General features: G+C 45.2%; 2 protein-coding genes across 10 annotated transcripts in view; one reads left to right on the top strand and one right to left on the bottom strand.

Moving 5' to 3' along the window:
• Positions 1-14,389, top strand: part of plxnb3 (plexin B3) — a 38,766-nt gene extending 24,377 nt beyond the window's left edge. For all 7 annotated transcript variants that reach the window (XM_041273090.1, XM_041273091.1, XM_041273089.1 and 4 more), the window contains 22 exons: positions 286-391; positions 478-614; positions 1,014-1,187; positions 1,608-1,773; positions 2,337-2,573; positions 2,920-3,081; positions 3,329-3,477; positions 3,739-3,839; positions 4,582-4,796; positions 5,036-5,214; positions 5,484-5,550; positions 6,225-6,371; positions 6,837-6,999; positions 7,533-7,636; positions 8,995-9,082; positions 10,003-10,169; positions 10,524-10,684; positions 11,016-11,163; positions 11,648-11,712; positions 12,053-12,128; positions 12,506-12,580; positions 13,292-14,389. In XM_041273090.1, the coding sequence (XP_041129024.1) occupies positions 286-391; positions 478-614; positions 1,014-1,187; positions 1,608-1,773; positions 2,337-2,573; positions 2,920-3,081; positions 3,329-3,477; positions 3,739-3,839; positions 4,582-4,796; positions 5,036-5,214; positions 5,484-5,550; positions 6,225-6,371; positions 6,837-6,999; positions 7,533-7,636; positions 8,995-9,082; positions 10,003-10,169; positions 10,524-10,684; positions 11,016-11,163; positions 11,648-11,712; positions 12,053-12,128; positions 12,506-12,580; positions 13,292-13,396 (2,992 nt within the window). In that variant the 3' untranslated portion in view covers positions 13,397-14,389. The remainder of the gene's footprint in view (positions 1-285; positions 392-477; positions 615-1,013; positions 1,188-1,607; positions 1,774-2,336; positions 2,574-2,919; positions 3,082-3,328; positions 3,478-3,738; positions 3,840-4,581; positions 4,797-5,035; positions 5,215-5,483; positions 5,551-6,224; positions 6,372-6,836; positions 7,000-7,532; positions 7,637-8,994; positions 9,083-10,002; positions 10,170-10,523; positions 10,685-11,015; positions 11,164-11,647; positions 11,713-12,052; positions 12,129-12,505; positions 12,581-13,291) is intronic.
• Positions 14,390-15,701: 1,312 nt separating this feature from the next.
• The window catches only part of LOC121328527 (membrane-associated guanylate kinase, WW and PDZ domain-containing protein 3-like), a 30,931-nt gene continuing 20,445 nt past the window's right edge, over positions 15,702-26,187 (bottom strand). The window contains exons 12-17 of one of the 3 annotated variants that reach the window (XM_041273230.1): positions 24,772-24,972; positions 23,758-23,834; positions 23,111-23,254; positions 18,138-18,276; positions 17,518-17,605; positions 16,655-16,745 (exon numbers count right to left, since the gene is read on the bottom strand). In XM_041273230.1, the coding sequence (XP_041129164.1) occupies positions 16,739-16,745; positions 17,518-17,605; positions 18,138-18,276; positions 23,111-23,254; positions 23,758-23,834; positions 24,772-24,972 (656 nt within the window). In that variant the 3' untranslated portion in view covers positions 16,655-16,738. Of the gene's footprint in view, positions 16,746-17,517; positions 17,606-18,137; positions 18,277-23,110; positions 23,255-23,757; positions 23,835-24,771; positions 24,973-26,187 lie in introns of all 3 variants that reach the window. The other 2 variants (XM_041273229.1, XM_041273228.1) reach the window with 2 other exon arrangements.

Genomic DNA, 26,187 nt, shown 5'->3' with positions numbered 1-26,187 from the left:
TCCCTTCCCTGTAGAGAGCAATTGAGTTTTTTTAAAATGTGTTTTCAACACCAGTCTAAGCATATCAATAAATGCATAAACAATTTTTCATGGTTATCTATATTGAGTATCTCTATTGTAACGATCTGCTGTATATTGACCGGTGGTTTTATTTTCGTGTTTTTAATTCATTGTATTCATTGTATTTTTGTATGGAGTTCCTGCTGTCGCTGAGACGCTCTGTGGAAATGTAATCTCAGAGAGAGCCCTCGCACCCCTGCTCATTTCAACGCTGTGTCCCCTCAGGATCGTGTGTACTGTGAGCCCCAGTCCGGGGGACGCCTCGGGGCCGGTCAGAGTGATTGTGGGGGACCGGGAGCCTGCTGTGTCTGCACAGCTCTTCACTTACCAGGTAGGAAATCGTCTGTGGAAAGGAATTCTGACAATTTTCCCAAGGGGGGGAAACGTGTCCTCAATTTTGTTCTGCTGCTTTTTCAGAACCCAGAGCTGACGTCAATCTTTCCAGACAAAGGTCCTGTAGCGGGCGGGACGTCCCTCACCATTAATGGGATCAAACTGAAGACTGGGCAGCCCAGTGATATCACTGCTTTCGTGGGTCACGTGCCCTGTGAAGTGTAGGTACCCCACCCCACAGAGGGACAATCTGAAAGCATGTCAGTCCACAGGGGAAGCAGCAGCTGATTGGTTAATGACGGGATAGAAGCTGTTTTTGAAGGGGGCAGGGACAGTTTTACCTTCCCGGGGGTGAACAAGGAAGTGAGACGCTGTCTGAAAGCAGGGCTGACAAATGGAGATTTCTTTAAGCGAGTGTAGTTATTAATTTTAGTTTCTTTCAAATATTTTCTAGAATTGTGTTTGTTAGCTACAATTTTAATGTCAAAAGAGAGAAATAGTGGCTGCACAAAGAGAGTGTTTGATCGTTTGGATCAAGCTGTCCAGGTTGTTTGTCTGCAGCTAACAGTAAAATTTGATTCATGTTTCTGTTATTTGTTTTATGCGTTTGTTGTAAACAGTGTGGAAGTGGAAGACAATTTTTTGATGTGCTGCACCGCCCCGGCCAATCAGATGGAAGCACTTCCTGTCAGGGTGCTGTTCGGCCAGGCAGAGAGGACGCTGGGAAACGCAGTCTTTAACTTCAAAGAAAATCCAGCCATCGCTAAAACAAACGCGTCAAAGAGCTTCTACAGGTAAAAGAAATTAATAAAGAATTTCAGTGTTTTTTAATTTTTGTATTTTCGATTATCGAGATGTCTTCACTTATTTAAAAAAAAAAAAAAAAACTTTCTAGCTGAAAACTTTACTGAAACTTGTCTAATTCTATACTAATCCATTCCTGGTTTCACTAGGAGTTAGGGTTAGGTAATAAGACACACCTGAGCTTGTTACCTAGACACACTTGGGCTCCAGTAAAACTGGGAATGGGTGACACTGCTGTGCAAGAGGAGTCTTATTATATCATGCAAAGACAGCGTCACAATTCACTGATACACCTTGAATCATTGCACCTCTAAATAGCACTAAACTTTGGAACCAGCATTAAAACCAGTCTGCTCACGCCCAGGTGGGTGTGTCTGTAAAAACTCTCCTCTCCCTTTGTGATGTCACAGTGGTGGGCGTGTCATTGAAGTGAGCGGGCGGAACCTTGACGTGGTTCAGAACCCTCTCCTCCAGGTGTGCGCGGAACCTGCGGAAGGTGGGTGGAGACAAAGGAGGGGGCTCGGCCAATCCCAAGGCAGGCATCAACACAGCACTGAAAAAAGCACCCTGAAAGAGGTGAGGGGAAGACTATCTTGGAAATTACGATTTCCCCTTTCCGGTCTGATGTCGGACCCTGTCCCACATCATCAAAAAGACGTCAAGCGCAGGCCTCTAGTCGTTTTTGCTCCGGAAAAAGATGAGAAAACCTTTCAATGGCCAAGTGAGACCAATCGGAGCCGTCTCATAGACCCGTCCACTACAGAGATAACACGGATATAACAAAGAAGGTAGCTGTACTGTTAGTTAATATATTAGAGCAATCTGATATAAGGCCAGTAGATGGCACTGTTATGTTATGCAAGTATAAGTGAGAAGACTAAGAGCAAGTAAAGGAAGTTCCTGTTTGACGTTACGTCAATAAAGAGGTATGTGACAAATACAGCGAACAAGGGGTGGGGGTTGGCTGGAGATGCAGTACTGACTGTCCTTTTGCGATTCAGTGCCTTTTAAACCTATTTTATTCTGGAGGAGGGGGAATTATTTTAAATAGCGTGTGTGAAAATAAACTGGACCCGACGCGCCTGACAAGCGCTGTAAATGGACCGCGAATGGTTAATCTCCCCTCCCTTTTTTTGCAGTTTTCTGAGGTGTGTGTGGTTCGTTCCTCGGAGGTCATGGAGTGCCCCTCGCCTAGGGTCCCAGCAGGATGGGTGGTCTCGGAGGTGCTGTTCATTCTGGATAACCTCAGGGTCCCGTTCAGCAGTGTCGGGACAGGGGAAGGGTTCCTCTACCAGCCGGACCCCGTCCTCAAGTCCCTCACAGAAGACATGGAGCAGCCCTACCACTTCAAACCAGGCAGTGTGATCATGGTGGAGGTGAGCCTGGAGCACGTTTCTTATCAATAGATTGTTTCATTTTTAATTTTTTTCTGTTTTATACTGTGCATCTACTATAATTTAACCTGATTTGTCATGTTTATTAATATGCTTTATCAGACCTGTCTTTGCTTTACAATGCTTCCCTATGATTTATTACACTTCACTATGCTTTTACTATGGGACAGTTTGTATTTCTAAGGGAGTAACTCCCTTTAGTCCTGTGTTATTAAAACGACCAGACGCCAGCAATCCCCTCTGAACTGAGCGCACTGCTGACGGAGTCTTTCCTGCGGGTCCCAGGGACAGGCGTCTGACTCCTGTGCTGTCCTGTTCTCACCTGCAGGGGACGGGTCTGACCCTGGCGATGACGCGGGCGGAGGTGTCGGCGCGGGTTGGCGACGGGAACTGTGCGGTGAAGACGCTGGATGACGTTCACCTGTACTGTGAACCACCGCCAACGCAGCCAGCCTCGCTGGAGGGAGGGGGAGTCCTGCCGCAGTTCATCGTGAGTGACTCCTATTGCACAGTAGTGTCACCCAGTCCAGGTTTTACTCCAGCTTGATCAGCCCCAGCGTATCTAGGGAACAAGCTCTGGTTTGTCTGATTTTATTAAACTCCTAGTGAAACCAGGAACGGATCACACTGCTAGTCTTATTTCCAACCCTGATGTGCCTCTGTCTGTGTGTGTATGTCTGTCTGTCTCTAAACGGTCCCATGCACATGTTTAACCCATGGCTGTATCCCGTGTCCAGGTGCAGATGGGTGGACTGCAGTTCAAGCTGGGCCGGGTGCAGTATGACTCTGCTGAGCCATCTCTCTTCCCCCTCGGTGCTCAGATGGGGCTGGCGGTGGGGGCTGCGCTGGTGGTGCTGGTGGTGCTGGTCATCGTTTTCATGTACAGGTCTGTGTGACTGGAAAGCGTTGCACAACCCAGCTGGGTTCATTTACTTTTCAAAATCAACTCACAGACAAAACTCGGACGCACACACTGACACACGCTCAGATGCACCCACACACATTGGTCATTATCCTCATATGCACCTCTGGTCAAAAGTTTTGAAAACGTTTCAAGAACGTAAGAATATCTAAAGAATGTTTTTAAGAGTTAAACAAACGCTAAAGAAGCCAGACTGCTATCCCCCCCCCCCCTTCCCCCGTGCAGGCGCAAGAGCAAGCAGGCGGTGAGGGATTACAAGAAAGTCCTGGTGCAGCTGGAGAACCTGGAGATCAATGTGGGAGACCAGTGCAGGAAGGAGTTCACTGGTATGTACTGGAGCGGTCCTGCTTTACTGGGGATGACACAGGGGGTCCATCTGCACACACCGCTGTGTAGTGTAGCTTAACTGGAACTCCTGCAGTTATACAGCAATGTGAAGCATCGCTGCTTGACCCAGGCTTAATACCAGTGTGGTTAGGCCCAGTGTCTGCAGCTAACAAGCTCAGGTTGTCTTTTTATTGAACTTGTAGAGAAACTAGGAATTAATCAGACTGCTATGCAATGGGGGGGGGCTCTACAGTAAAGGCGCGTTGGCGTGGCATGCAGGATGCGTCCTATAGCCTGGAGGTCGCCAGTTTGAGTCCAGACTATTCCACTGCCGACCGTGGACGGGAGCAGAGCGCCGTCCTGGGGAAGGGAGGGTTTAGGTCGGGCAGGGTGTCCTCGGCTCACCGCCCACCAGTGCCCCCTGTGGTCCGGCCAGGCGCAGACAGGCTTGCATGTAAGCTGTCCACCGCTGTCATCTGATGCTGTAGCTCTGAGTTGGCTGCAGAGCGAGTCTGTAGTGTGTAAAGAAGCTGACGGCACAAGTTCAGAGGACAGCATATGTTCGTCTTCGCTGCTCCTGAGTCAGTGCAGAGGTGGTAGCCGTGATCTGAACTTAGAAATAAATGGGAGTCTTTTTTTTTTTTGTTTTTCCTGTGGCTTATCAAGCGCCTAGTAAAACCAGGATTGGATTACATTACTGTGCAAAGGGAGTCTTCTCTCTATCCCTGCTCTCGTTTCCAGACCTGATGACCGAGATGGACCTGACCAGCGATCTGGGGGGCCCGGGGATCCCCTTTCTGGATTACCGCTCGTACGCGGAGCGGGTCTTCTTCCCCGGGCATCGCGAGTGCCCCCTCAGGAAGGGGCTGGACGTGCCCGAGTCCCGCAGGCAGACTGTGGAGCAGGGGCTAGAACAGCTAGCCAAGCTGCTCAACAGCAAGCTGTTCCTCATCAAGGTGAGGGAGAGGGGAGAATATAGAGGGAGGGAAGGGGGTACTGTTTAATATAGAGGAAGGAGCGATACTGTTTAGTATTAAAAAAAAATGTACATATGTTTTGTTTATGTATTTTAGTCGGTTATGCCATGTATGTGCTTTGGCAACACAATTCTATTGTCATGCCAATAAAGCCAATTTTAAATTTGAGAGAGCGAGAGAGAGAGAGGAGACCCTAACTGTAACTCTCTCTCTCTCAGTTCATCCACACGTTGGAGATGCAGCCTGGCTTCTCTCAGCGTGATCGCGGCTACGTGGCCTCCCTGCTCACAATGGCACTGCACGGGAAGATGGAGTACCTCACTGACATCATGAAGACGCTGCTCGGGGACCTCGTGGAACAGTACGTGGCGAAGAACCCCAAACTCATGCTGCGCAGGTAAGCAGGCGAGGAGAGCCACGACCCACCGGGACACTGCGCCACGAAAATAAACCACAGTGCTGGAAAAAAAAAAAGAAAATTCAGCCTTCACTCGCGTGTCCATCACTCAGAACTGAAATCAGAGCACATTTTCAGTAACTTGTAACTGTACCGCTGTTCGCATCACCTAGAATTCTGCACTGCACAATAAAATGAAACACCAGGCTTATTTGATTGGACAGAGCCCCCCTGCTTCTCTCCTGATTTGTGTTTTGTTTCCTCTCCAGAACGGAGACCGTGGTTGAGAAGCTCCTTTCAAACTGGATGTCTATCTGTCTGTACTCCTTCCTCAGGGTAGGCTTTGAAAACATAAGAACATAAAGTTCACAAACGAGAGGAGGTCATTCGATCCATCTTGCTCATTTGGTTGTTAGTAGCTTATTGATCCCAGAATCTCAAGCAGCTTCTTGAAGGATCCCAGGGTGTCAGCTTCAACAACATTACTGGGGAGTTGGATTCCAGACCCTCACGATTCTGTGTAAAAAAAAAAAAAAAAAAAAAAAAAAAAAGTGCCTCCTATTTTCTGTTCTGCAGAATGTAATCTCCACTTGTGACCCCTGGTCCTTGTTTTCTTTTTTTCTGGTCAAAAAAGCCCCTTGGGTCGACATTGTCAATACCTTTTAGGATTTTGAATGCTTGAATCAGGTCGCCGCGTTGTCGTCTTTGTTCAAGACTGAATAGATTAAATTCTTTTAGCCTGTCGGAATATGACATGCCTTTTAAACACGGAATAATTCTGGTCGCTCTTCTTTGCACTCTTTCTAGAGCACGACTAACTGTTTCAAAATGTTCTGGTGCATCTGTAAAGCAGTCTAGATTTAACATGCACATTGCAGTAGCATTAACCCTTCTGTGCGCCTCAGTGTATCGCTGCCCTTGCAATATACCAGGTTCATATCGGAGCCTGATATTGGGTATTATGTAGCTATTTTTGTATTGTATGTAAAGTCCTCCCACTGCTATCCCAGGATACCGCTGGAGAGCCGCTCTACATGCTGTACCGAGCCATCAAGTACCAGGTTGACAAGGGCCCGGTGGACGCGGTGAGCGGGAAGGCGAAACGAACTCTGAACGACAGCCACCTCCTGAGAGAGGATCTGGAGTACCGTGCGCTGGTGAGTGCATCCCCCAGCCCCTCCTTTCTCCGGCCTCGTGTCCACTGCCTCTCCCTGGGTAAAGCTGAGGGTATTCCCAGCTCTATCTGACAGCAGTTTCAGGTCTCCTCCTGCCCAGTGTGAAACACCGAGCTGAAAAGACAAGCTGGTTTTCCAGCGTTTTTCTCTCCTTGCTTCGTGACAAAACCTCATGAGCAAGACCCGCAGACAGCTGATTTCTGTCTTTTTTTTATTTTATTTTTTATTTCTTGCCGAGACTCAAGTGGAATTCAGTATGTTAACAAGGGAACATTATTCAGCAGCTTTCATTGGACTCTATGAAGCTGAGTGAGTTCATTCATTGTATAGGGTGATGCAGAGTCCTTGGCTACTGTTTCATCTCCAGGGTCCTATGCTGGTCACATTTATTACACGTGTGATCTGCAGTGGGACTGGCTGTGTTTGTCACTGTGTTCGGATCCCTAGACACTGACGGTTCTGATGAAGGGGAGCGGAGGGGAGATCCAGCCATGTCCGGTCCGAGTTCTGGACACGGACACCATCACCCAGGTGAAGGAGAAGATACTGGATCAGGTCCACAAGGGTGTGCCCTTCTCCCAAAGAACCTCTGCATCAAACCTGGACCTGGGTGAGACTGGTTATAACAGCATAGTTTGCTGAAATTCTGTTTGTTCAATCACGATTCGTTACACTGCAGCAAATTACAATCAAAATTACAAGAGAGCTTTTATTTTTTTTCAAACAAACAGGTTCATTAAAAGTAAAAATGCAACAGTAGAGATCGAATGAAAAATGCGGACTTGAACTGTCAATCAATCAGTTATATATTAGAATCACGATGACACTGTCAACGTAATCAATTATGAAAACGGCTACAAATAAGTGGACCAAACGTTTCAGCTGATGCACATGCAGAAACATTAGTCTGCTTGACCTGATTTCTATTTATTATTATTATTATTATTATTATTATTATTATTTAGTCATTTAGTAGATTATTTTATCGAGCACAAGGAGGTGAAGTGACTTGCTCAGGGTCACGCACGCACACACACACAGCGAGCCAGTGGCTGGATTGAAATCTGCTGTCAACCCTTAAGCCTCCAGCACGCTTATGTGTGTGTGTTTTTTTCTTTCTTTTTATTTTTCTGTCTCGCTCAGAGTGGCGGTCAGGCGTGGCCGGTCACCTGACTCTCTCCGACGATGATGTCACTGCCGTGGTTGAAGGAAGGTGGAAGAGAATCAACACGCTGCAGCACTACAAGGTAAGGGGTCTCTGTTTCACTGGGGTTCAAGCCCTTGGGGCTATTTCATTCCAGTTGCTTTTTAAAAATCAATTCCCCGATTTCTACTTTCTTTAGAAAATAAATTGAAGTGATTTATATTTTAGCAGCACAATCATTTTTTAAATTGTGTGTTTTTTTTTAAAATATATATATACTGAGCATCAAAAGAAGGTTATCACTGTTATAACACATTTATTTTTGGGGGAAAAAAAATCAGCTATATAAATGATGGACATTGACAAAATGTTTCTCTTTTTAATCACTCGATCGTTCATCCTTGCCCACGACACGCTGGAGTGACTGAAGCTCTTAATCACCTAATTAGTGAGACAGTCGATTGGACACTGGATATGGAGTGATTTCAGCTGCTGAATTGCAAGCTTGAATAAAAGCAATAAAGAAAATCACAGAAAAAAAATACACAATATGCCACGTCTGTGAAGAGAGCAGCGCCTTCGTGCGATCGGCATGCTGGAGGCTGGACTGGGGCAGCGCGCTGTGGCTCACAGTCTTGGGCGCTCAAAGCCAGCGATTTCAAACCTGGCGAGACGGTATAACCAGACCCACTCTGTCAAAGACAGAACCGGGAGAGACCAAGAGTCACAACTCCTGCCCGAGATGGACAGATCATTCTGCAGCATCTTCGTGATGTCCATTGATAACACCGTGTAACAGATTTATTTATTTTTTTGTTCCTGGGTAGTAAGTGTTATTTCCTAATTGCTTATGCCTCAGAAGTATAGAAAATGGCTATTATTCCCCACAAACTTTGCTTTTGTGACCAGGACAGTGATATTTCAAAATATCACTATTTCCAATGGGAACACGGGCAAATGTGTGTCTTTTCGTTCACATAAAGTCAGAAAAAAACATGAAAACAGAAGTGAGTAGTTTTTCGGGATTTACGATTATACTATTAAAACTACTCACTTCTAAATCTTTTGTAGTCATTTTTGTATTACTTTATTATAAATACGTGTTAATTTGGATTCATATGTTTTTTTCTGACTTTATGTGAACGAAAAGACACACATTTGCCCGTGTTCCCATTGGAAATAGTGATATTTTGAAATATCACTGTCCTGGTCACAAAAGCAAAGTTTGTGGGGAATAACCGCCATTTTCTATACTTTTGAGGCATAAGCAATTAGGAAATAACACTTACTACCCAGGAACAAAAATTGTGTTACATAGTGTAATCAGCACAATAAAAAGTCACTGTGCCTGTTCTGAAACGGAGCTCATCATTTTTCAATCACAGCTAGTGAATTTATCCAAATGTAAGTGACACGTTTCTTTTGATGCTCAGTGTGTGTATTTTTCTTCTTGGTTTTTAGGTTACTGACTGTGCTACAGTCGCTCTGATTCCCAGAATGCACAACAACATCCAGCAGGGACAAAACCCAGCCTACCTGAACAGTGAAAGTATGTCTATTTAAAATGAGGCTTTTCTTTCTACCACAGCGACTAACGAAAGCCTTTTCCAGTTCCAATATGTTTTTAATTCCTCCAGTAGCTTAACCCATTGTGTTCCTTTTTTATTTATTTTTTTATTTAAAAATTAAGGCAACACTTTTTTTTTTTTTTTTTTTTTTTTTTTTAAATCTATTAGTCCTTCGTGGTCCTGTGTGGGACCAGGTCCCACGTTACGAAGTCTCTAGTCATATTTTCTCCAGAAAAAAGCAGAGAAAACCTTTCAATGGCCGAGTGAGACCGATAGGGGCTGAAAAAAAAAAGGGCGTATCTCATAGCCCCGTCCACTACAGAGATAACAAAGGAGAGAGCTGCTTCTGCATCCAGTGCTCAAAGAATATCACAGACATCTGCAGAGCTTTTTGAGATGTTATAGTAATAAAATAATGACTTGGATCACATTATTGAGGAGTTTGGTGATAAAACGAGTGATCAGGAGAGGATTTTTCAGTATGCACGTCTATAGAGAAGCATGTGAAAAATACAGAGAACAAGGGGTGGGGCTTGGCTGGAGATGCAGTACCGAGTTTCCTGTTTTTAAACAGCGCATGTAAAATAAACGGCGCTTGTGAAAATAACTTGGACCTGACGCGCCTGACAAGCGCTGAATAAATGGACCAAAAAGTGACTAGAGGCCTGTGCTTGACGTCTTTTTGATGTCAGACGGGGTCCAACATCGGACGCAAAGGGTTAATATATTAAATATTATGATTTTGCTGTGTTTGACAAACACCCTTCTAGTTTCGCACAATCTCACTTTTATGATATTTGCGTTCAGTGTGGAAAGGTTGTAATCATATACAATTTGAACTTCAGACCCCTCCCCCCTAAATTCCACACAAAGTGGTATATTCCTCTGTGTGTCCCTGCAGAAACGGCCATGCTGGAAGACGGTGAGGAGGGGGGTTTGAAGTTGTGGCACTTGGTGAAGTCGGCGGAGGAGCCAGAGGTCCCGAAGCACAGGAAGAGCAGCCTGAGGGAGCGGGAGAGAGCCAAGGCCGTTCCGGAGATATTCCTCACCCGGCTGCTCTCCATGAAGGTAGATCAAATGCATCTCTGTCAGGTAGCTGTTGTTATTAATGAGTCATTCAGCAGACTCTTTTATCCAAAGCAACTCAGAGACTGGGGAGGGGGGCGGGCGGTGAACTCTGCATCACCAACAACTGCTGCTGCTGCAGAGTCACTTCCAATAGGACCTCGTTTGTTTTACGTCTCGTCCGAAGGATGGAGCACAAGGAGGTGAAGTGACTTGCTCAGGGACACACGCGCACACACACGCACACACACACACGCACACACACAGGGAGTCACTGGCTGAGCCAGGATTTGAACCTCCTGGTATCAGTTATTTGCTGAAGCATTCACCCGTTCTCTCCCTCTCTCTCCGTGGCAGGGTACGCTGCAGAAGTTTGTGGACGATGTTTTTCAAGCGATTCTGAACACCAGCCGGCCTGTCCCGATCGCTGTTCGGTACTTTTTCGACTTTCTGGACGAGGTGGCGGAGAAACACGGGATCGAAGACAAAGAGACCGTGCACATCTGGAAAACAAACAGGTGAGAGAGAGACACAGATAGAGATATGGTACATAATTAATTAAATTAATTAATTAAACATTAATTTTGTGTGTATATATATTTGTGTGTGTATAGACTGTATGTATGTTTATATAAGTATAGTGGGCTCCTAGCAAGTCATTTATGAGCTTGGAACCGGACATCAGCAGCTTGTATCTTGTTGTTTATATATATTTACACAGTCTCTAATCACTAAAATGACCTACTCCCCTCTTCCTCTCTCCCTCCCCCTCCTCTTCTGCTCTCTCCCTCTTCCTTCCTCCCTCCCTCTCCCCCTCTCCCTCTTCCCCTCTCTCGCTCTCCTCACCAGCTTGCCGCTGCGTTTCTGGGTGAACATTTTGAAGAACCCGCAGTTCATCCTGGATGTGCAGGTGCCTAGCAGCGTGGATGCCATCCTGTCTGTCATCGCCCAGACTTTCATCGACTCCTGTACCACCTCGGAGCACAAAGTGGGGCGTGTGAGTGCCGAGTCGCAGCAAGGGAGTGAACCCCTAACCCTGACACAGGCATCTCTTTTACAATGCCCACTGGAAAACCAGAGGCATAATAATTATTACATAATCTGTGTTTTTAAAATCCAGCAACTACAGTGCAGTACAGTACAACTCGCATTTCTATAGTGCCTTTCATCACAAGGATCCCAAAGCGATGTGCGCACACACCACACACTGACACACACAACAATGAAAAAAGAGATTAAAAAAAATAAAATTTAAATTGTCAAATTAGAAAACTAAGATTTTTTTTAAAAAAAAAGGTAGTTTGTGAAAATAAAACAAATTGAATTAAAAAAATATATATATACAATTGAAAATAAAGGAATCACATTTTTCTAGCGATATATTGTCAGGCAGGTTCTCGCAAAGAGCCGTCTACAAGAACGCGCTCCAGGTATGAAATTTATGGTGATGTTTGTTTGTGGGTTTTTTTGTTTTTTCAAAGGATTCACCTGTTAATAAGCTGCTGTATGCAAGAGAGATCCCGCGATACAAAAACCTGGTTGAGAAGTGATGCGATCCAGCCCTCTGAAATGTCTGTATAGAATAGATACTGATGCGATCCAGCCCTCTGAAATGTCTTTATAATATATAGCACTAGACCCTGATATTGATGAGATCCAGCCCTCTGAAATGTCTTTATAATATATAGCACTAGACCCTGATATTGATGAGATCCAGCCCTCTGAAATGTCTTTATAATATACAGCACTAGACCCTGATATTGATGAGACCCTGATATTGATGAGATACTGACAGCCCTCCGAAATGTCTTTATAATATACAGCACTAGACCCTGATATTGATGAGATCCAGCCTCTCTCTGTCTCTCTCTCACTCGCTCTCTCAGGTACTACAGTGATATTCACCAGACTGTGTCTGGATGCTACCAGGAGATGAATTCGACACTCACAGAGCTGTCTGGGGTAAGAGAGATAAAACGGACATTCTGACTGGAATCCAGTTTGTGTATTTATTATAGCATTGATATATTTTATTGTATTTCAATCTGCACTATTTTTTAATAGCGGCTGTAATTATTTTGTATTTCTGTGTTATTATTGTTATTATTATTATTTGGATAGTATGTTACATTGAGTTGTATTTTGTTTTAATGGCTGTGTTAAATTTCGGTAGAGTAACATCTTGATGTTCGTGTGAAGGGTGCTATAAAATAAAATGCATCATGATGAATAATCCTGTTTTTCAGAACTTTGATCTGTCCAGTTAGTCACAGCTGTGACGGGAGAGACCCACACTTGGTTTTGCTCATTATATTATTATTATTATTATTTCTTTTCAGAACTGTGCATCGGAGATGAACAGCATCGTGGCCCTGCATGAACTTTACAAGTACATCAACAAGTATTATGATGAGGTGAGTTCAAACAGCAGACTGGAGTTCTTGAGTCACAGTGCTGGGCTCCTTAAATTCAGGATATTTTTTTTTTTAATTCTACTCACTGCTTCTAAAGTCCTCTAGAATGAGGAGGAGGGCGGAGGGCTGGCACAGTCGAGTCTCTTCACTTTATCAAAAAGCATTTTTTTGTGATTTAGCTTGTTCTGATGGGCCAGTTTTTTGAAGAGCACTTTAGAAAAGCAAACTGTACTGTAAATTGCACTGTTTTCGGTTGCAAGATATATAGATAGATATGGCTGCATTCCTAAATTCAACGCTGAGAAGCAACAACTCTTAAAATTGTTCTTAAACTCTGCGTTGAGAGCTAGTGACACGCATTGCTGCATCAACACAGACTCAACGAACTCACCGACTCTCAGAGCTGCTGAGCGGCTTCAGAGGGATGAGAGACACCCGCGATCGAGCTGCTGTATAAAAATTATGACTGGGATTTAAATGTAGATACTGATACCGCAATCCGCCTTCAAAACGGTAATTGTTAATATACACACTTTTATTTATGTGTTATTGTACAACAAATAAGATGCAGCAAATATGACAACGAAGCGCTCCTAAATGCCCAGACGTGTTGTGACAATAGTGACGTTTTTGCTGAGTTGACGCTCAGCAGTACCATTGAATTTAGGAACGCACACAATTTTTTTTTATTTAGATTCTCTTCATTTTCAGGTCATCATGGCTTTGGAAGATGACCCCTCAGCACAGAAGATGCAGCTGGCTTACCGGCTTCAGCAGGTGGCAGCTCTCGTGGAGAACAAAGTGACAGACTTGTGATCTGCAAGTGGAACCGGTTCTGGTTTCAGCAGCGGAAAGCACCTGTGTAACATCTGGGAGGACTGAATGCAAAAAAACTGTTTTATCAAAGGGACCAGCAACTGGAAGAGGCAGAGATGTCCAGAGTCCCTGAGTGAGGGGAGTGCAGAGGTGTGCCCGCACCTTTATTTTCGAAACCTGTGTTTATGGACTGGGGAAGCAAAGAAACGGTGCCCCTCTCTATCCACAGAAATGTTTTTTTTTTGTTTGTTTTTTTCTAATGATTTGTGAGGTTAAAATGTCATTACACCAAATCAAAAAAATTACAACTCGTGTGTGTGTATGCAATTTAGATATTTTATTTTACATGTAATCAAAAAAACTACAAAATTTATGTTGCAAAAAGTACCAGAAGTCATCATAGCAGTACAGCAGTATTTCATGTTAGATTTTGAAATGTCACATTTTTCAATTTATGTGTTTTTATCGTTAAGTGCATCGGGGGGAAAACTCCAAAGTGTTCATGTGTGATTCAATATGTTAACAAGAGTACATTATTCAGCAGCTTTCATTGGACTCTATGAAGCTGAGTGAGTTCATTCTACAGGGGGTGGTGATGCTAAACTTTTGATGCTAAACATTTGGACAGACTTATTTATGGCTGGCATCCTTCATTTCAATAAACCAGTTTTTCCACTGCAGCTAAGAACTAAGAACTCAACCACGTTTTAATGTCAGCATATATTTTTTGTGTGTGTATAGTTGTCACCCAGGTTGTTTTTTTGTTATAGATTTTGGGTGCCTCCATTTTGGGATCAGTGACCGCTATTGCCAAGATTTGCTGAGAGATCCTTTCACCTGTATATGATACAGATTTTATATTTGATATATAAAAACAAAACCAATTTGTGCCTTTTTTACAAAAAAAATTATGTCTTTAACCTTTGTGCTTTGTACAGGTGAGATCAATTGTGTATATATGTGTGTGTGTGTGTGTGTGTGTGTGTGTGTGTGTATATATTATATATATATATATATATATATATATATATATATATATATATATACAAAAGATTATATTTATAGATAATTACATACGTGCGCGGAAGATAACAATTGTACAAGTCTTTGATCGTTGTTGTTTGTAGATGTGTATTTATTTAATTTGATTTATATATAAAATATTACAATAAAATGAGAATAAAGAATTGATGTCCAATAAGAACGCCGAGCAGTTGGTTTGTGAGAGCTAGTTAATGGTCAAGTTTTGGGGGGCCAGGCTCCTCCCCTTTTCCCTTCCCTCGCACAAGAAGTTTCCTTAATCGATTTCAATCCTCAAAAGTCAGCTTGGTCGTGCTCATGCAACACAAGAGTGAGGCCACGCGTTACTAGAGAAAATGAAGCAGCAATCCGTTACCAATTTGTGGAAGACTGATCAAACTGCAGTGCAATGGCAGTCTTATTCCCAGCCTTGTACTAACATACTACTTGTCATTATGAACTAAAGGATGGGAATCAGACTTCTGTTGCTGAGCAGCATCCCCCATTCCAGGGTTTACTACCAGCTCAATCAGCCCTGGTGTGTGCAGGTAACAAGCTTACACTAATACTGTGCACTATAGTCCATGTGTTGCCGACTCAGCACAGTGGTGAGCTATATGAGTATGCATGCAGTAAACATACCGTGCACACACATTAGAGCAGGGATAGTTTTGAACAACCTGTCTAACAATAAAATAGCTGTATTTTACAATATCTCGTTACACTACAGCCAACAACATTGCAACGCTAACTTCTGTATTGTTACGCCGTCAAAACGTTAGATTCGACACTCTCTATCTACCTGGAGATAGGGAGGAAAAAAGGAATAATTGCTATATACAAAAATGTAAATACACAAAAGATTTCCAGGGTTACAAAAATCACTTTTTTCCAGCCCTTCAGCTGTATGTATCCAGCAGCCCTACATGCAATGTATTAGATGACATGTATAAGAATATAACAACACATAGAAATACCTTGAAGAGGAGGCCAATGTGCCACAGATAGACAGACATAGGCAGGGAGACCCACAGACAGCGAGACAGACACACACACAGCGAGACGGACCGTAGCGTGTGATCTTTCCACAGTGGCAAATCTAATCAAGCTCACAGTAGTATTGCAGGTGTTATGATGAGAAATGTTTTTTTTTTTTTTTTTTTTTTTTTTTTTTAATTTGTATTGTTACAAAGCCATAATAATAATAATTATTATTATACCTGCATGTAAATGTGTGTGTGAGTTTCTAGGTGTCTATGTACTGTGGTGGATGAAACACTTTCAAGAAGTACTCATTTGAACCGCTTCTGTGTTTACTTAAATATTTATTTTTATTTTTAGATTCTCCATATAATACATATGTACACATTACACACAACAGCCCATTATATAACATTATTTATGTATATATAACAGATTTTAATACAGTATTGTACTTAATATAAAAAAAAAAAAAATCAGTTCAGTTAGAGTTTATTGGTTTCCAAAACCTCAGACAGTTTCTCCTTGCTGGGGATGAGCCATGGTCCGGGCTGCACGGAGCTCCTCAACTGCCCCTGGCTCTTGAAAAGCAGGTACCCGTCTGTCTGCCTGTCCAACGCAGGCCCTGGACTTGCTGCTCGCTGGTGCCCCTGCTTTCCACTGACTGTCCAATCCTCTCCAAATCCGTTCCCTTCCCTGCCCCCATCCTTCCTGCTCCAAGAAGGGGTGTGTTCCGGTTTCGGGGTGGCAGGGGCTCTCTCTAATAAACCCTGAAGATCGCTTCCCACCTTTTCCTTTCTTCGACTGCTTTCCAGAGACTCTGCTCGCCTGTCCTCCTTCCCTCTCTGCTCCCTCACTCTTGCCCTGCCCCTCTCCTTAGACTCCCTCGGTCTGCCTCCCTCTCTCTCTCTCTCTAAATCCGAGCCTCCCTCCTCGTCCCACTCCTCTGTGTCCCAGGACCCCTCTCTCCGCTGCCTCACCCTGGGCAGACTCTGGCTGCTCCCCTTCCCTCCTCCTCCCCTGCTGTGTCTCTGAGGCTCTTTCTGACGGGCGTCGGGGCTGGAAGCCGCTGCAGCCGTCCGCCTCTTCTTTTTCCTCCTCCTGTCTTCCTCCTCCTCTTCCTCTTCATCCAGTTTCCACCTCCCGCCCCCCTCCTTCTGGACCCCCCCCCCCCCCCCCTCCTCCTCCTCCTCCTCCTCCTCCTCCTCCTCCTCCATCGCCCCGGGGCTCTCCCTCACCCTGGTTCTGTACCCTACTGGAGCCAGATCCGTCTGGGCCTGGTGAGTGAGGTCCGGCTTGGGGCTCCGCAGGGGTGGGGAGTGCTGGCTCCCGTCCTTGAATTCAGGGCCTGTGGGGTGAGGGAGGGGAGAGGAGAGAAGGGAGAGGAGAGAGACAGAGGGGAGAGAGGAGAGCCGAGAGAAACAGATATTACAAAATTACTTTGCTGGTTGTATTTATTTTAGTTTTGGTTACATAGTCCCTGACTGTCTTTATATTGATTGACTGATTGATTGATTGATTGACAGATAGTTAACCAATAAGACCTGACAGAGTGAGTGCAATTTGGATGGTACCAGACCCACCAAGGGCTTAATGAGGCCTGATGCCCACCATGGAGGGTCTTATAGAGCTTAGGAAATTGGCAACTTATTTCCTGGTCATCTATTGAAAGGCAATTTACCTGCCCTGCCAAGGGTTTCAGCCAATGAGATGCCAGCAAATAAAAAGCCAATTTTTCTAACTATACTGTATATAGTTAATGCAGGAAACACAACTAATGTTTCCAACAGTTTATCAATTATTCACATAACTTTTTTTCATTTTGCTCCATATAAATGTAGTTACATATATATATATATATATATATATACATACATACATATATACACACACACACACACACATTTTTATGTATATTTATTTATTTTCATGCACACGAGTTTGAAATGATTAAATAGTTTTTTGACTTTCTGCACAGCTGAAGAGCTTTTGTCCAAAACGTTCTGAAATTTTGTATGCATTAAAAAACACTGCAGCTACACCTCCTTTGAAACCTAGAAACAGCTTCAAGTGATACTGCTACGAAAATAAAACAAAAACTAACAGGAATTATTACCAACCGCAAATTCTCAGTACGTCCGACCACATAGAAGCAGGGCTCCCCCAGCTTAGAGCTGGTCATGCAGAGAGACAGGCTGGAGAGCTCCACTGCGAGGGGGGGAGAGGGAGAGGGAGAGAAGCAGAGAGGGAGAGAAACAGAGAGGAAGAGAGAATGGGTGGAAAGGAAGAGTGGCACAGACACAGAGAAAGAGGGGGGATACAGAGAGGTGGCAGGAGGAGGTAAAAAACGATACGAGAGAGAGAACAGAAAAGGCAGAGGTGTTAATGTTCCAGCAAACAGGAGGACCACAGCAAAGAGCTCCATAAAAATAAGCTGTGGGCAGAGCTGGAAGAGCGAAAGGGTGGGGCCAGTTAGATGTTTACAAAGCAGAGAAAGTTGTGACATTGCGTCTGGTCAGAGTTAACCTGCCTGACAACCTCTCTGTGTTACAATGCTTTCCTATGCTTTACCACACCTCCCTGTGCTTTACAATGCTTCCCTATGCTTTACCAGACCTCTCTGTGCTTTACAATGCTTCCCTGTGCTTTGTTACACTTTGCTGTGCTTTTTCTAGACTGGGACTGGGACTCTATTCTAAGGGTTAGTCTGCCTGGTCAGTTCTGGCTCCGGGACCCTTACTGTAGTCCGGCACATATCCGTTGCCCTTCTTCAAGACCAGGTGGATCCGTCTGCCCCCTCTCCTGATCTGATCCACAGCCTGGGTGTGAGTCATCCCAGCCGTGCCATCCCCATTGATCTCCACCAGCTGGTCGCTCACCTGCACAAAACCCAAGACCAGTTAGCACAGCTGCGGGTATGAGCGTGAGACTCCCGCTGCACAGCAGTGTGATCCAGTCCTGGTTTCATTAGGAGTTTAATAATAAGACACACCTGATACAGTGGAGGAGTATACACTGTACTGAGCTTGTACAGTGGAGGAGTAACCTAGACACTGTACAATGGAGGAGTATTACACTGCGCTACAGCCCGCTTCATATGTTAGACTGGCAGGACTGTACGTGACACGCTTACTCCAAGAATGAAGCTGTTAACGTCTGTACATTTATGAGTGATATGGTGCTGACATTGCCTCTCATTACACTCTCTGTACAGTGCAGGAGTATTACGCCGTGCTCTGTACAGTGCAGGAGTATTACACTGTGCTCTGTACAGTGGAGGAGTATTACACTGCGCTCTGTACAGTGGAGGAGTATCGCACTGTGCTCTGTAGGAGTGCCGGAGTATGCGCTCTGCGCTCTGTACAGTGCCGGAGTATTACACTCTGTACAGTGGAGGAGTATTACACTGCGCTCTGTACAGTGGAGGAGTATTACACTGCGCTCTGTACAGTGGAGGAGTATTACACTGCGCTCTGTACAGTGGAGGAGTATTACACTGCGCTCTGTACAGTGGAGGAGTATTACACTGTGCTCTGTACAGTGGAGGGGTCGCTCTGTACAGTGCAGGAGTATTACACTGCGCTCTGTACAGTGGAGGAGTATACACTGCGTTCTGTACAGTGGAGGAGTATTACACGCTCTGTACAGTGGAGGAGTATTACACTGTGCTCTGTACAGTGGAGGAGTATTACACTGCGCTCTGTACAGTGGAGGTACAGTATTACACTGCGCTCTGTACAGTGGAGGAGTATTACACTGCGCTCTGTACAGTGGAGGAGTATTACACTGCGCTCTGTACAGTGGAGGTACAGGTGCTCTGTACAGTGGAGGAGTATTACACTGCGCTCTGTACAGTGGAGGAGTATTACACTGTGCTCTGTACAGTGGAGGGGTCGCTCTGTACAGTGCAGGAGTATTACACTGCGCTCTGTACAGTGGAGGAGTATCACACTGCGCTCTGTACAGTGGAGGAGTATTACACTGCGCTCTGTACCGTGGAGGAGTATCACACTGCGCTCTGTACAGTGGAGGAGTATTACACTGCGCTCTGTACAGTGGAGGAGTATTACACTGCGTTCTGTACAGTGGAGGGGTCGCTCTGTATAGTGCAGGAGTATTACGCCGTGTTCTGTACAGTGGAGGAGTATTACACTGCGCTCTGTACAGTGGAGGAGTATTACACTGCGCTCTGTACAGTGGAGGAGTATTACACTGCGCTCTGTACAGTGGAGGAGTATTACACTGCGCTCTGTACAGTGCGCTCTGTACAGTGGAGGAGTATCACACTGCGCTCTGTACAGTGGAGGAGTATTACACTGTGCTCTGTACAGTGGAGGGAGTATTACACTGCGCTCTGTACAGTGGAGGAGTATTACACTGCGCTCTGTACAGTGGAGGAGTATTACACTGCGCTCTGTACAGTGGAGGAGTATTACACTGTGCTCTGTACAGTGGAGGGGTCGCTCTGTACAGTGGAGGAGTATCACACTGCGCTCTGTACAGTGGAGGAGTATTACACTGCGCTCTGTACAGTGGAGGAGTATTACACTGTGCTCTGTACAGTGGAGGAGTATTACACTGTGCTCTGTACAGTGGAGGAGTATTACACTGCGCTCTGTACAGTGGAGGAGTATTACACTGCGCTCTGTACAGTGGAGGGGTCGCTCTGTACAGTGGAGGAGTATTACACTGTGCTCTGTACAGTGGAGGAGTATTACGCTGTGTTCTGTACAGTGGAGGAGGAGTATTACACTGCGCTCTGTACAGTGGAGGAGTATTACACTGCGCTCTGTAGTGGAGTGCGCTCTGTACAGTGGAGGAGTATTACACTGTGCTCTGTACAGTGGAGGAGTATTACACTGCGCTCTGTACAGTGGAGGAGTATCACACTGCGCTCTGTACAGTGGAGGAGTATTACACTGCGCTCTGTACAGTGGAGGGGTATCACACTCGCTCTGTACAGTGGAGGAGTATTACGCTGTGCTCTGTACAGTGGAGGAGTCGTTCTGTACAGTGGAGGAGTATCACACTGCGCTCTGTACAGTGGAGGAGTATTACACTGCGCTCTGTACAGTGGAGGAGTATCACACTGCGCTCTGTACAGTGGAGGAGTATTACACTGCGCTCTGTACAGTGGAGGAGTATTACACTGCGCTCTGTACAGTGGAGGAGTATTACACTGTGCTCTGTACAGTGGAGTACATTACACTGCGCTCTGTACAGTGGAGGAGTATTACACTGCGCTCTGTACAGTGGAGGAGTATCACACTGCGCTCTGTACATGTATCACACTGCGCTCTGTACAATGGAGGAGTATTACACTGTGCTCTGTACAGTGGAGGAGTATTACACTGCGCTCTGTACAGTGGAGGAGTATTACACTGCGCTCTGTACAGTGGAGGAGTATTACACTGCGCTCTGTACAGTGGAGGAGTATTACACTGTGCTCTGTACAGTGGAGGAGTATTACACTGCGCTCTGTACAGTGGAGGAGTATTACACTGCGCTCTGTACAGTGGAGGAGTATTACACTGCGCTCTGTACAGTGGAGGGGTCGCTCTGTACAGTGCAGGAGTATCACACTGCGCTCTGTACAGTGGAGGAGTATTACACTGCGCTCTGTACAGTGGAGGAGTATTACACTGCGCTCTGTACAGTGGAGGAGTATTACACTGCGCTCTGTACAGTGGAGGAGTATCACACTGCGCTCTGTACAGTGTACACTGCGCTCTGTACAGTGGAGGAGTATTACACTGTGCTCTGTACAGTGGAGGGTATTACACGCTCTGTACAGTGGAGGAGTATTACACTGTGCTCTGTACAGTGGAGGAGTATTACACTGCGCTCTGTACAGTGGAGGAGTATCACACTGCGCTCTGTACAGTGGAGGAGTATTACACTGCGCTCTGTACAGTGGAGGAGTATTACACTGCGCTCTGTACAGTGGAGGAGTATTACGCTCTGTGCTCTGTACAGTGGAGGGGTCGCTCTGTACAGTGGAGGAGTATCACACTGCGCTCTGTACAGTGGAGGAGTATTACACTGCGCTCTGTGTGTACACTGCGCTCTGTACAGTGGAGGAGTATTACACTGCGCTCTGTACAGTGGAGGAGTATTACACTGCGCTCTGTACAGTGGAGGAGTATTACACTGCGCTCTGTACAGTGCAGGAGTATTACACTGCGCTCTGTACAGTGGAGGAGTATTACACTGCGCTCTGTACAGTGGAGGAGTATTACACTGCGCTCTGTACAGTGGAGGAGTATTACACTGCGCTCTGTACAGTGGAGGGTATTACACTGCGCTCTGTACAGTGGAGGAGTATTACACTGCGCTCTGTACAGTGGAGGAGTATCACACTGCGCTCTGTACAGTGGAGGAGTATTCACACTGCGCTCTGTACAGTGGAGGAGTATTACACTGCGCTCTGTACAGTGGAGGAGTATTACACTGTGCTCTGTACAGTGGAGGGGTCGCTCTGTACTGCGCTCTGTAGTGGAGGAGTATCACAGCTATGTACACTGCGCTCTGTACAGTGGAGGAGTATTACACTGCGCTCTGTACAGTGGAGGAGTATTACGCTGTGTTCTGTACAGTGGAGGAGTATCACACTGCGCTCTGTACAGTGGAGGAGTATCACACTGCGCTCTGTACAGTGGAGGAGTATTACACTGTGCTCTGTACAGTGGAGGGGTCGCTCTATTACACTGCGCTCTGTACAGTGGAGGAGTATTATCTGTACAGTGGAGGGGTATCACACTGCGCTCTGTACAGTGGAGGAGTATTACACTGTGCTCTGTACAGCGTTCTGTACAGTGGAGGAGTATCACACTGCGCTCTGTACAGTGGAGGAGTATCACACTGCGCTCTGTACAGTGGAGGAGTATTACACTGCGCTCTGTACAGTGGAGGAGTATTACACTGCGCTCTGTACAGTGGAGGAGTATTACACTGCGCTCTGTACAGTGGAGGAGTATTACACTGCGCTCTGTACAGTGGAGGAGTATTACACGCTCTGTACAGTGGAGGAGTATTACACTGCGCTCTGTACAGTGGAGGGGTCGCTCTGTACAGTGCAGGAGTATCACACTGCGCTCTGTACAGTGGAGGAGTATCACACTGCGCTCTGTACAGTGGAGGAGTATTACACTGCGCTCTGTACAGTGGAGGAGTATTACACTGCGCTCTGTACAGTGGAGGAGTATTACACTGCGCTCTGTACAGTGGAGGAGTATTACACTGCGCTCTGTAGTGGAGGAGTACACACTGCGCTCTGTACAGTGGAGGAGTATTACACTGCGCTCTGTACAGTGGAGGAGTATTACACTGCGCTCTGTACAGTGGAGGAGTATTACACTGCGCTCTGTACAGTGGAGGAGTATTACACTGCGCTCTGTACAGTGGAGGAGTATTACACTGCGCTCTGTACCGTGCAGGAGTATTACATTGCGCTCTGTACAGTGGAGGAGTATCACACTGTGCTCTGTACAGTGGAGGAGTATTACACTGTGCTCTGTACAGTGGAGGAGTATTACACTGCGCTCTGTACAGTGGAGGAGTATTACACTGTGCTCTGTACAGTGGAGGAGTATCACACTGCGCTCTGTACAGTGCAGGAGTATTACACTGTGCTCTGTACAGTGGAGGAGTATTATACTGTTCTCTGTACAGTGGAGAAGTATTACACTGCGCTCTGTACAGAGAGACTCTTACCTGTATTCTCCTGCTCCGAGCGGCCGGCCCTCCCTCCATTAGCCCCAGCACATACAGGCCCATGTTGTACTCGCTGCCTCCTCTCAGACTGAATCCGAATCCTGTGGGACCTCTGTCCAGTTCCACGTTGTAGTACCGGGAGTCCTGGCAGAGAGAGAGCGAGGGAGAGGGATTGGAGGTCCGCACCCAGTTACTCTACAACTCGCTGCCTTTACAGCACTTAGAGACCCAATACCTGTGAAGCACAAAGAGCAGACCAGAGCTGGAGTCCTAGAAATGATGTTTGCTGTTGTAACCAGCGGGTGTCCCGAGAGGTAGTGTTGTTCCCTGCTTCATGTGCTGTAACATGTTGTGTCTATGTCCCTGCGTGTGTCTGTGTGTCTGTCACTGTGTGTGTGTGTGTGTGCGCGTGTCTGTCACTGTGTGTGTGTGTGTGCGCGTGTCTGTCACTGTGTGTGTGTGTGTGTGTGCGTGTGTCTGTCACTGTGTGTGTGTGTGTGCCAGCTGCGCTCTCCCTCATTTTTTGTGCTCCATGGTACCTGATCTCTCTGCTCTTCTCTTCATCTCTCCTGCACATGAGAGAATGCACTTGTGTTATTGGGTTTGCTGTAGGAACACAACTGAACCCCCCCCCTCATCCTCCTTACCTTTGACCTTGACCTTTGGCCTCTTCTCCCTTTGGGCTGTGGTTCCATGTCTGTGGTCTGTGATTGGCTGGAGGAATCTGTAAACCATGCCATCAGAAGATAAGAATCCTGAATGACAGCTATCAAACTAACTGTTACTGTTATTTCAACACTGCTCCTTTTGCACCCTCTAGTGGCCACTAGTCGCTATTACAACCGACGCTCACTACCCTGAGCTGACCTTTCATAAATAAATTCAGAATTTCTGTATTTTCCTCAATTTGTCTTAAAATAACAGTTAAAGCTTAACCAGCTAAAATGTGACAGGATCTTCTTTTTCTTTTGAGTGTGTGAGTAACATAACCCCACAGAAATGCATTTTAGGTTCCAGCACCTAAAAACCTATAGTTTATAATTTATACTTCAAATGCAAACATCTACTTAAATGGACACCAAAAATATATCTGACTGTTGCCCCATGATGCTGTTTTCAGTCAATACCTTTTTTTTGTTTTTTATCCTCGCATCACGCTGATCGTTCTCCTCTCCACACACAAAGCCGAACAGAAAATGAATACAAAAAAAAAAAAAAATGCTGCAAACACTAAAATCTTCATAAAAACTTTGCTTTCACTGTTTTCTGACTTCCGAAAATCCAAACAAATTTTTGTGTTACTCTTGAAGACTAATCTGATAGACAGGCCTATGCCAACCCCCCCCCCCCCCCCAGTAATGTACTATTTAAAACTGAAGCTTTATTAATTCTTGTAATTCACATTACTCATTCATAAAACCAATCTGGACTGCAGAGCTTGGCTCACAGTGGGAAACTAAAGACCCCACGGGAAGAGCTATAGATATCTCATGCAGCTTCGGACATCATTCTCCCCTGGCAGTGATTAAATGTCTTCCCCAGGAGCCACAGTTTTCCACTGAGCTTCACACACACACACACACACACACACTGACACACACTCCAGTTATAACCAGTTCTATAAACGCACAGTCAATCCCTCATCTCGGGCCTGCACTCACTGGGGTTGCTGTGTGGGATGATCTGCAGCCGGATGGCGTTCCCAGCCTTCCTGAACAGTTCCACGATGTCACGGTGAGGCACGCGCTGGACCGACTCACCATTCACAGCTTTCAGTCGATCGCCCACCTTGATCCGGCCGCTGCGGTCAGCGGGACTGCCCCTCCGAATCTGAGAGATCTTGTGAGGCAGAAGCGAGCTCGCTGGTGGGGAGGGGACAAGAACAGAAGAACAGACAGCTTCTTTACCAGAACTCTCCGTGGTTTACAATGCTTCCCTATGCTTTACCAGACCTCTCCGTGCTTTACAATGCTCCCTGTGCTTTACCAGACCTCTCTGTGCTTTACAATGCTCCCTGTGCTTTACCAGACCTCTCTGTACTTTACAACGCTTCCCTGTGCTTTACCATAAAGTCGCAATGAAAGCTGCTGAATAATGTTCCAGTGTTAACATACTGAATTACACACCGCTTAGTCATTTTCCATATACCGATATTTAAGAAAAAACTGACAAAAATTAAAAAAGTGATATTTGAAAATCTAAGATGAAACACTAACTGTACTACTATTATGGCTTCAGGTAGACGTTTTTTTGTGATATCATTTTGTAGTTTCTTTGATTACATGATGTTCAATAAAATATCTAAATTATGTTCTATCAAATATTATCTATCTATCTATATCTATCTATCTATCTATCTATCTATCTATCTATCTATATATATATATATATATATATAAGTGTGAAATATTAGAGATAGATATTATCTATATATAAAATATATATGTCTCCATTGTCCAGTAAAATTGTGATTTTTGTGATGCCAAACTTTTGTCCACAGCTGTACAGTTCAGTACAAACTACACCATTCTGCCATGCCAAAAAATACAGAAAAAAACTGGAGAGAATCCAAAAAGAACTCCTGACATCACCATGAGATGACATCACTCTCTGCCTAATGACCAGACCATTAAACAGGGACAAAAAAAAAGAATTCATACATAAATTGATGCGCTCATGAAATTTTGATCAGAATCTCCCTTCCCTGTAAAATTTTAGCTTCTCAGGATGATAATGTCTGCTCTACGAAGCTCACTGCTTCAATACAGAAAACCTGTCCGAACTACAGACTGACAAATCCCTATTGAAATGAATGGAGTGATCCAGTCCTCTCTCTATTGAAATGAATAGAGTGATCCAGTCCTCCCTCTATTGAAATGAATGGAGTGATCCAGCCCTCCCTCTACTGAAATGAATGGAGTGATCCAAACCTCTCTCTCTTGAAATGGAGTGATCCAGACCTCTCTCTCTTGAAATGAATGGAGTGATCCAGACCTCTCTCTTGAAATTAATGGAGTGATCCAGACCTCCCTCTATTGAAATGAATGGAGTGATCCAGACCTCTCTCTATTGAAATG

This window comes from Polyodon spathula, chromosome 16 (genome assembly GCF_017654505.1).
Source record: "Polyodon spathula isolate WHYD16114869_AA chromosome 16, ASM1765450v1, whole genome shotgun sequence".
Taxonomy (NCBI): Eukaryota; Metazoa; Chordata; class Actinopteri; order Acipenseriformes; family Polyodontidae; genus Polyodon; species Polyodon spathula.
This window is presented reverse-complemented; position numbering and strand designations above follow the sequence as displayed.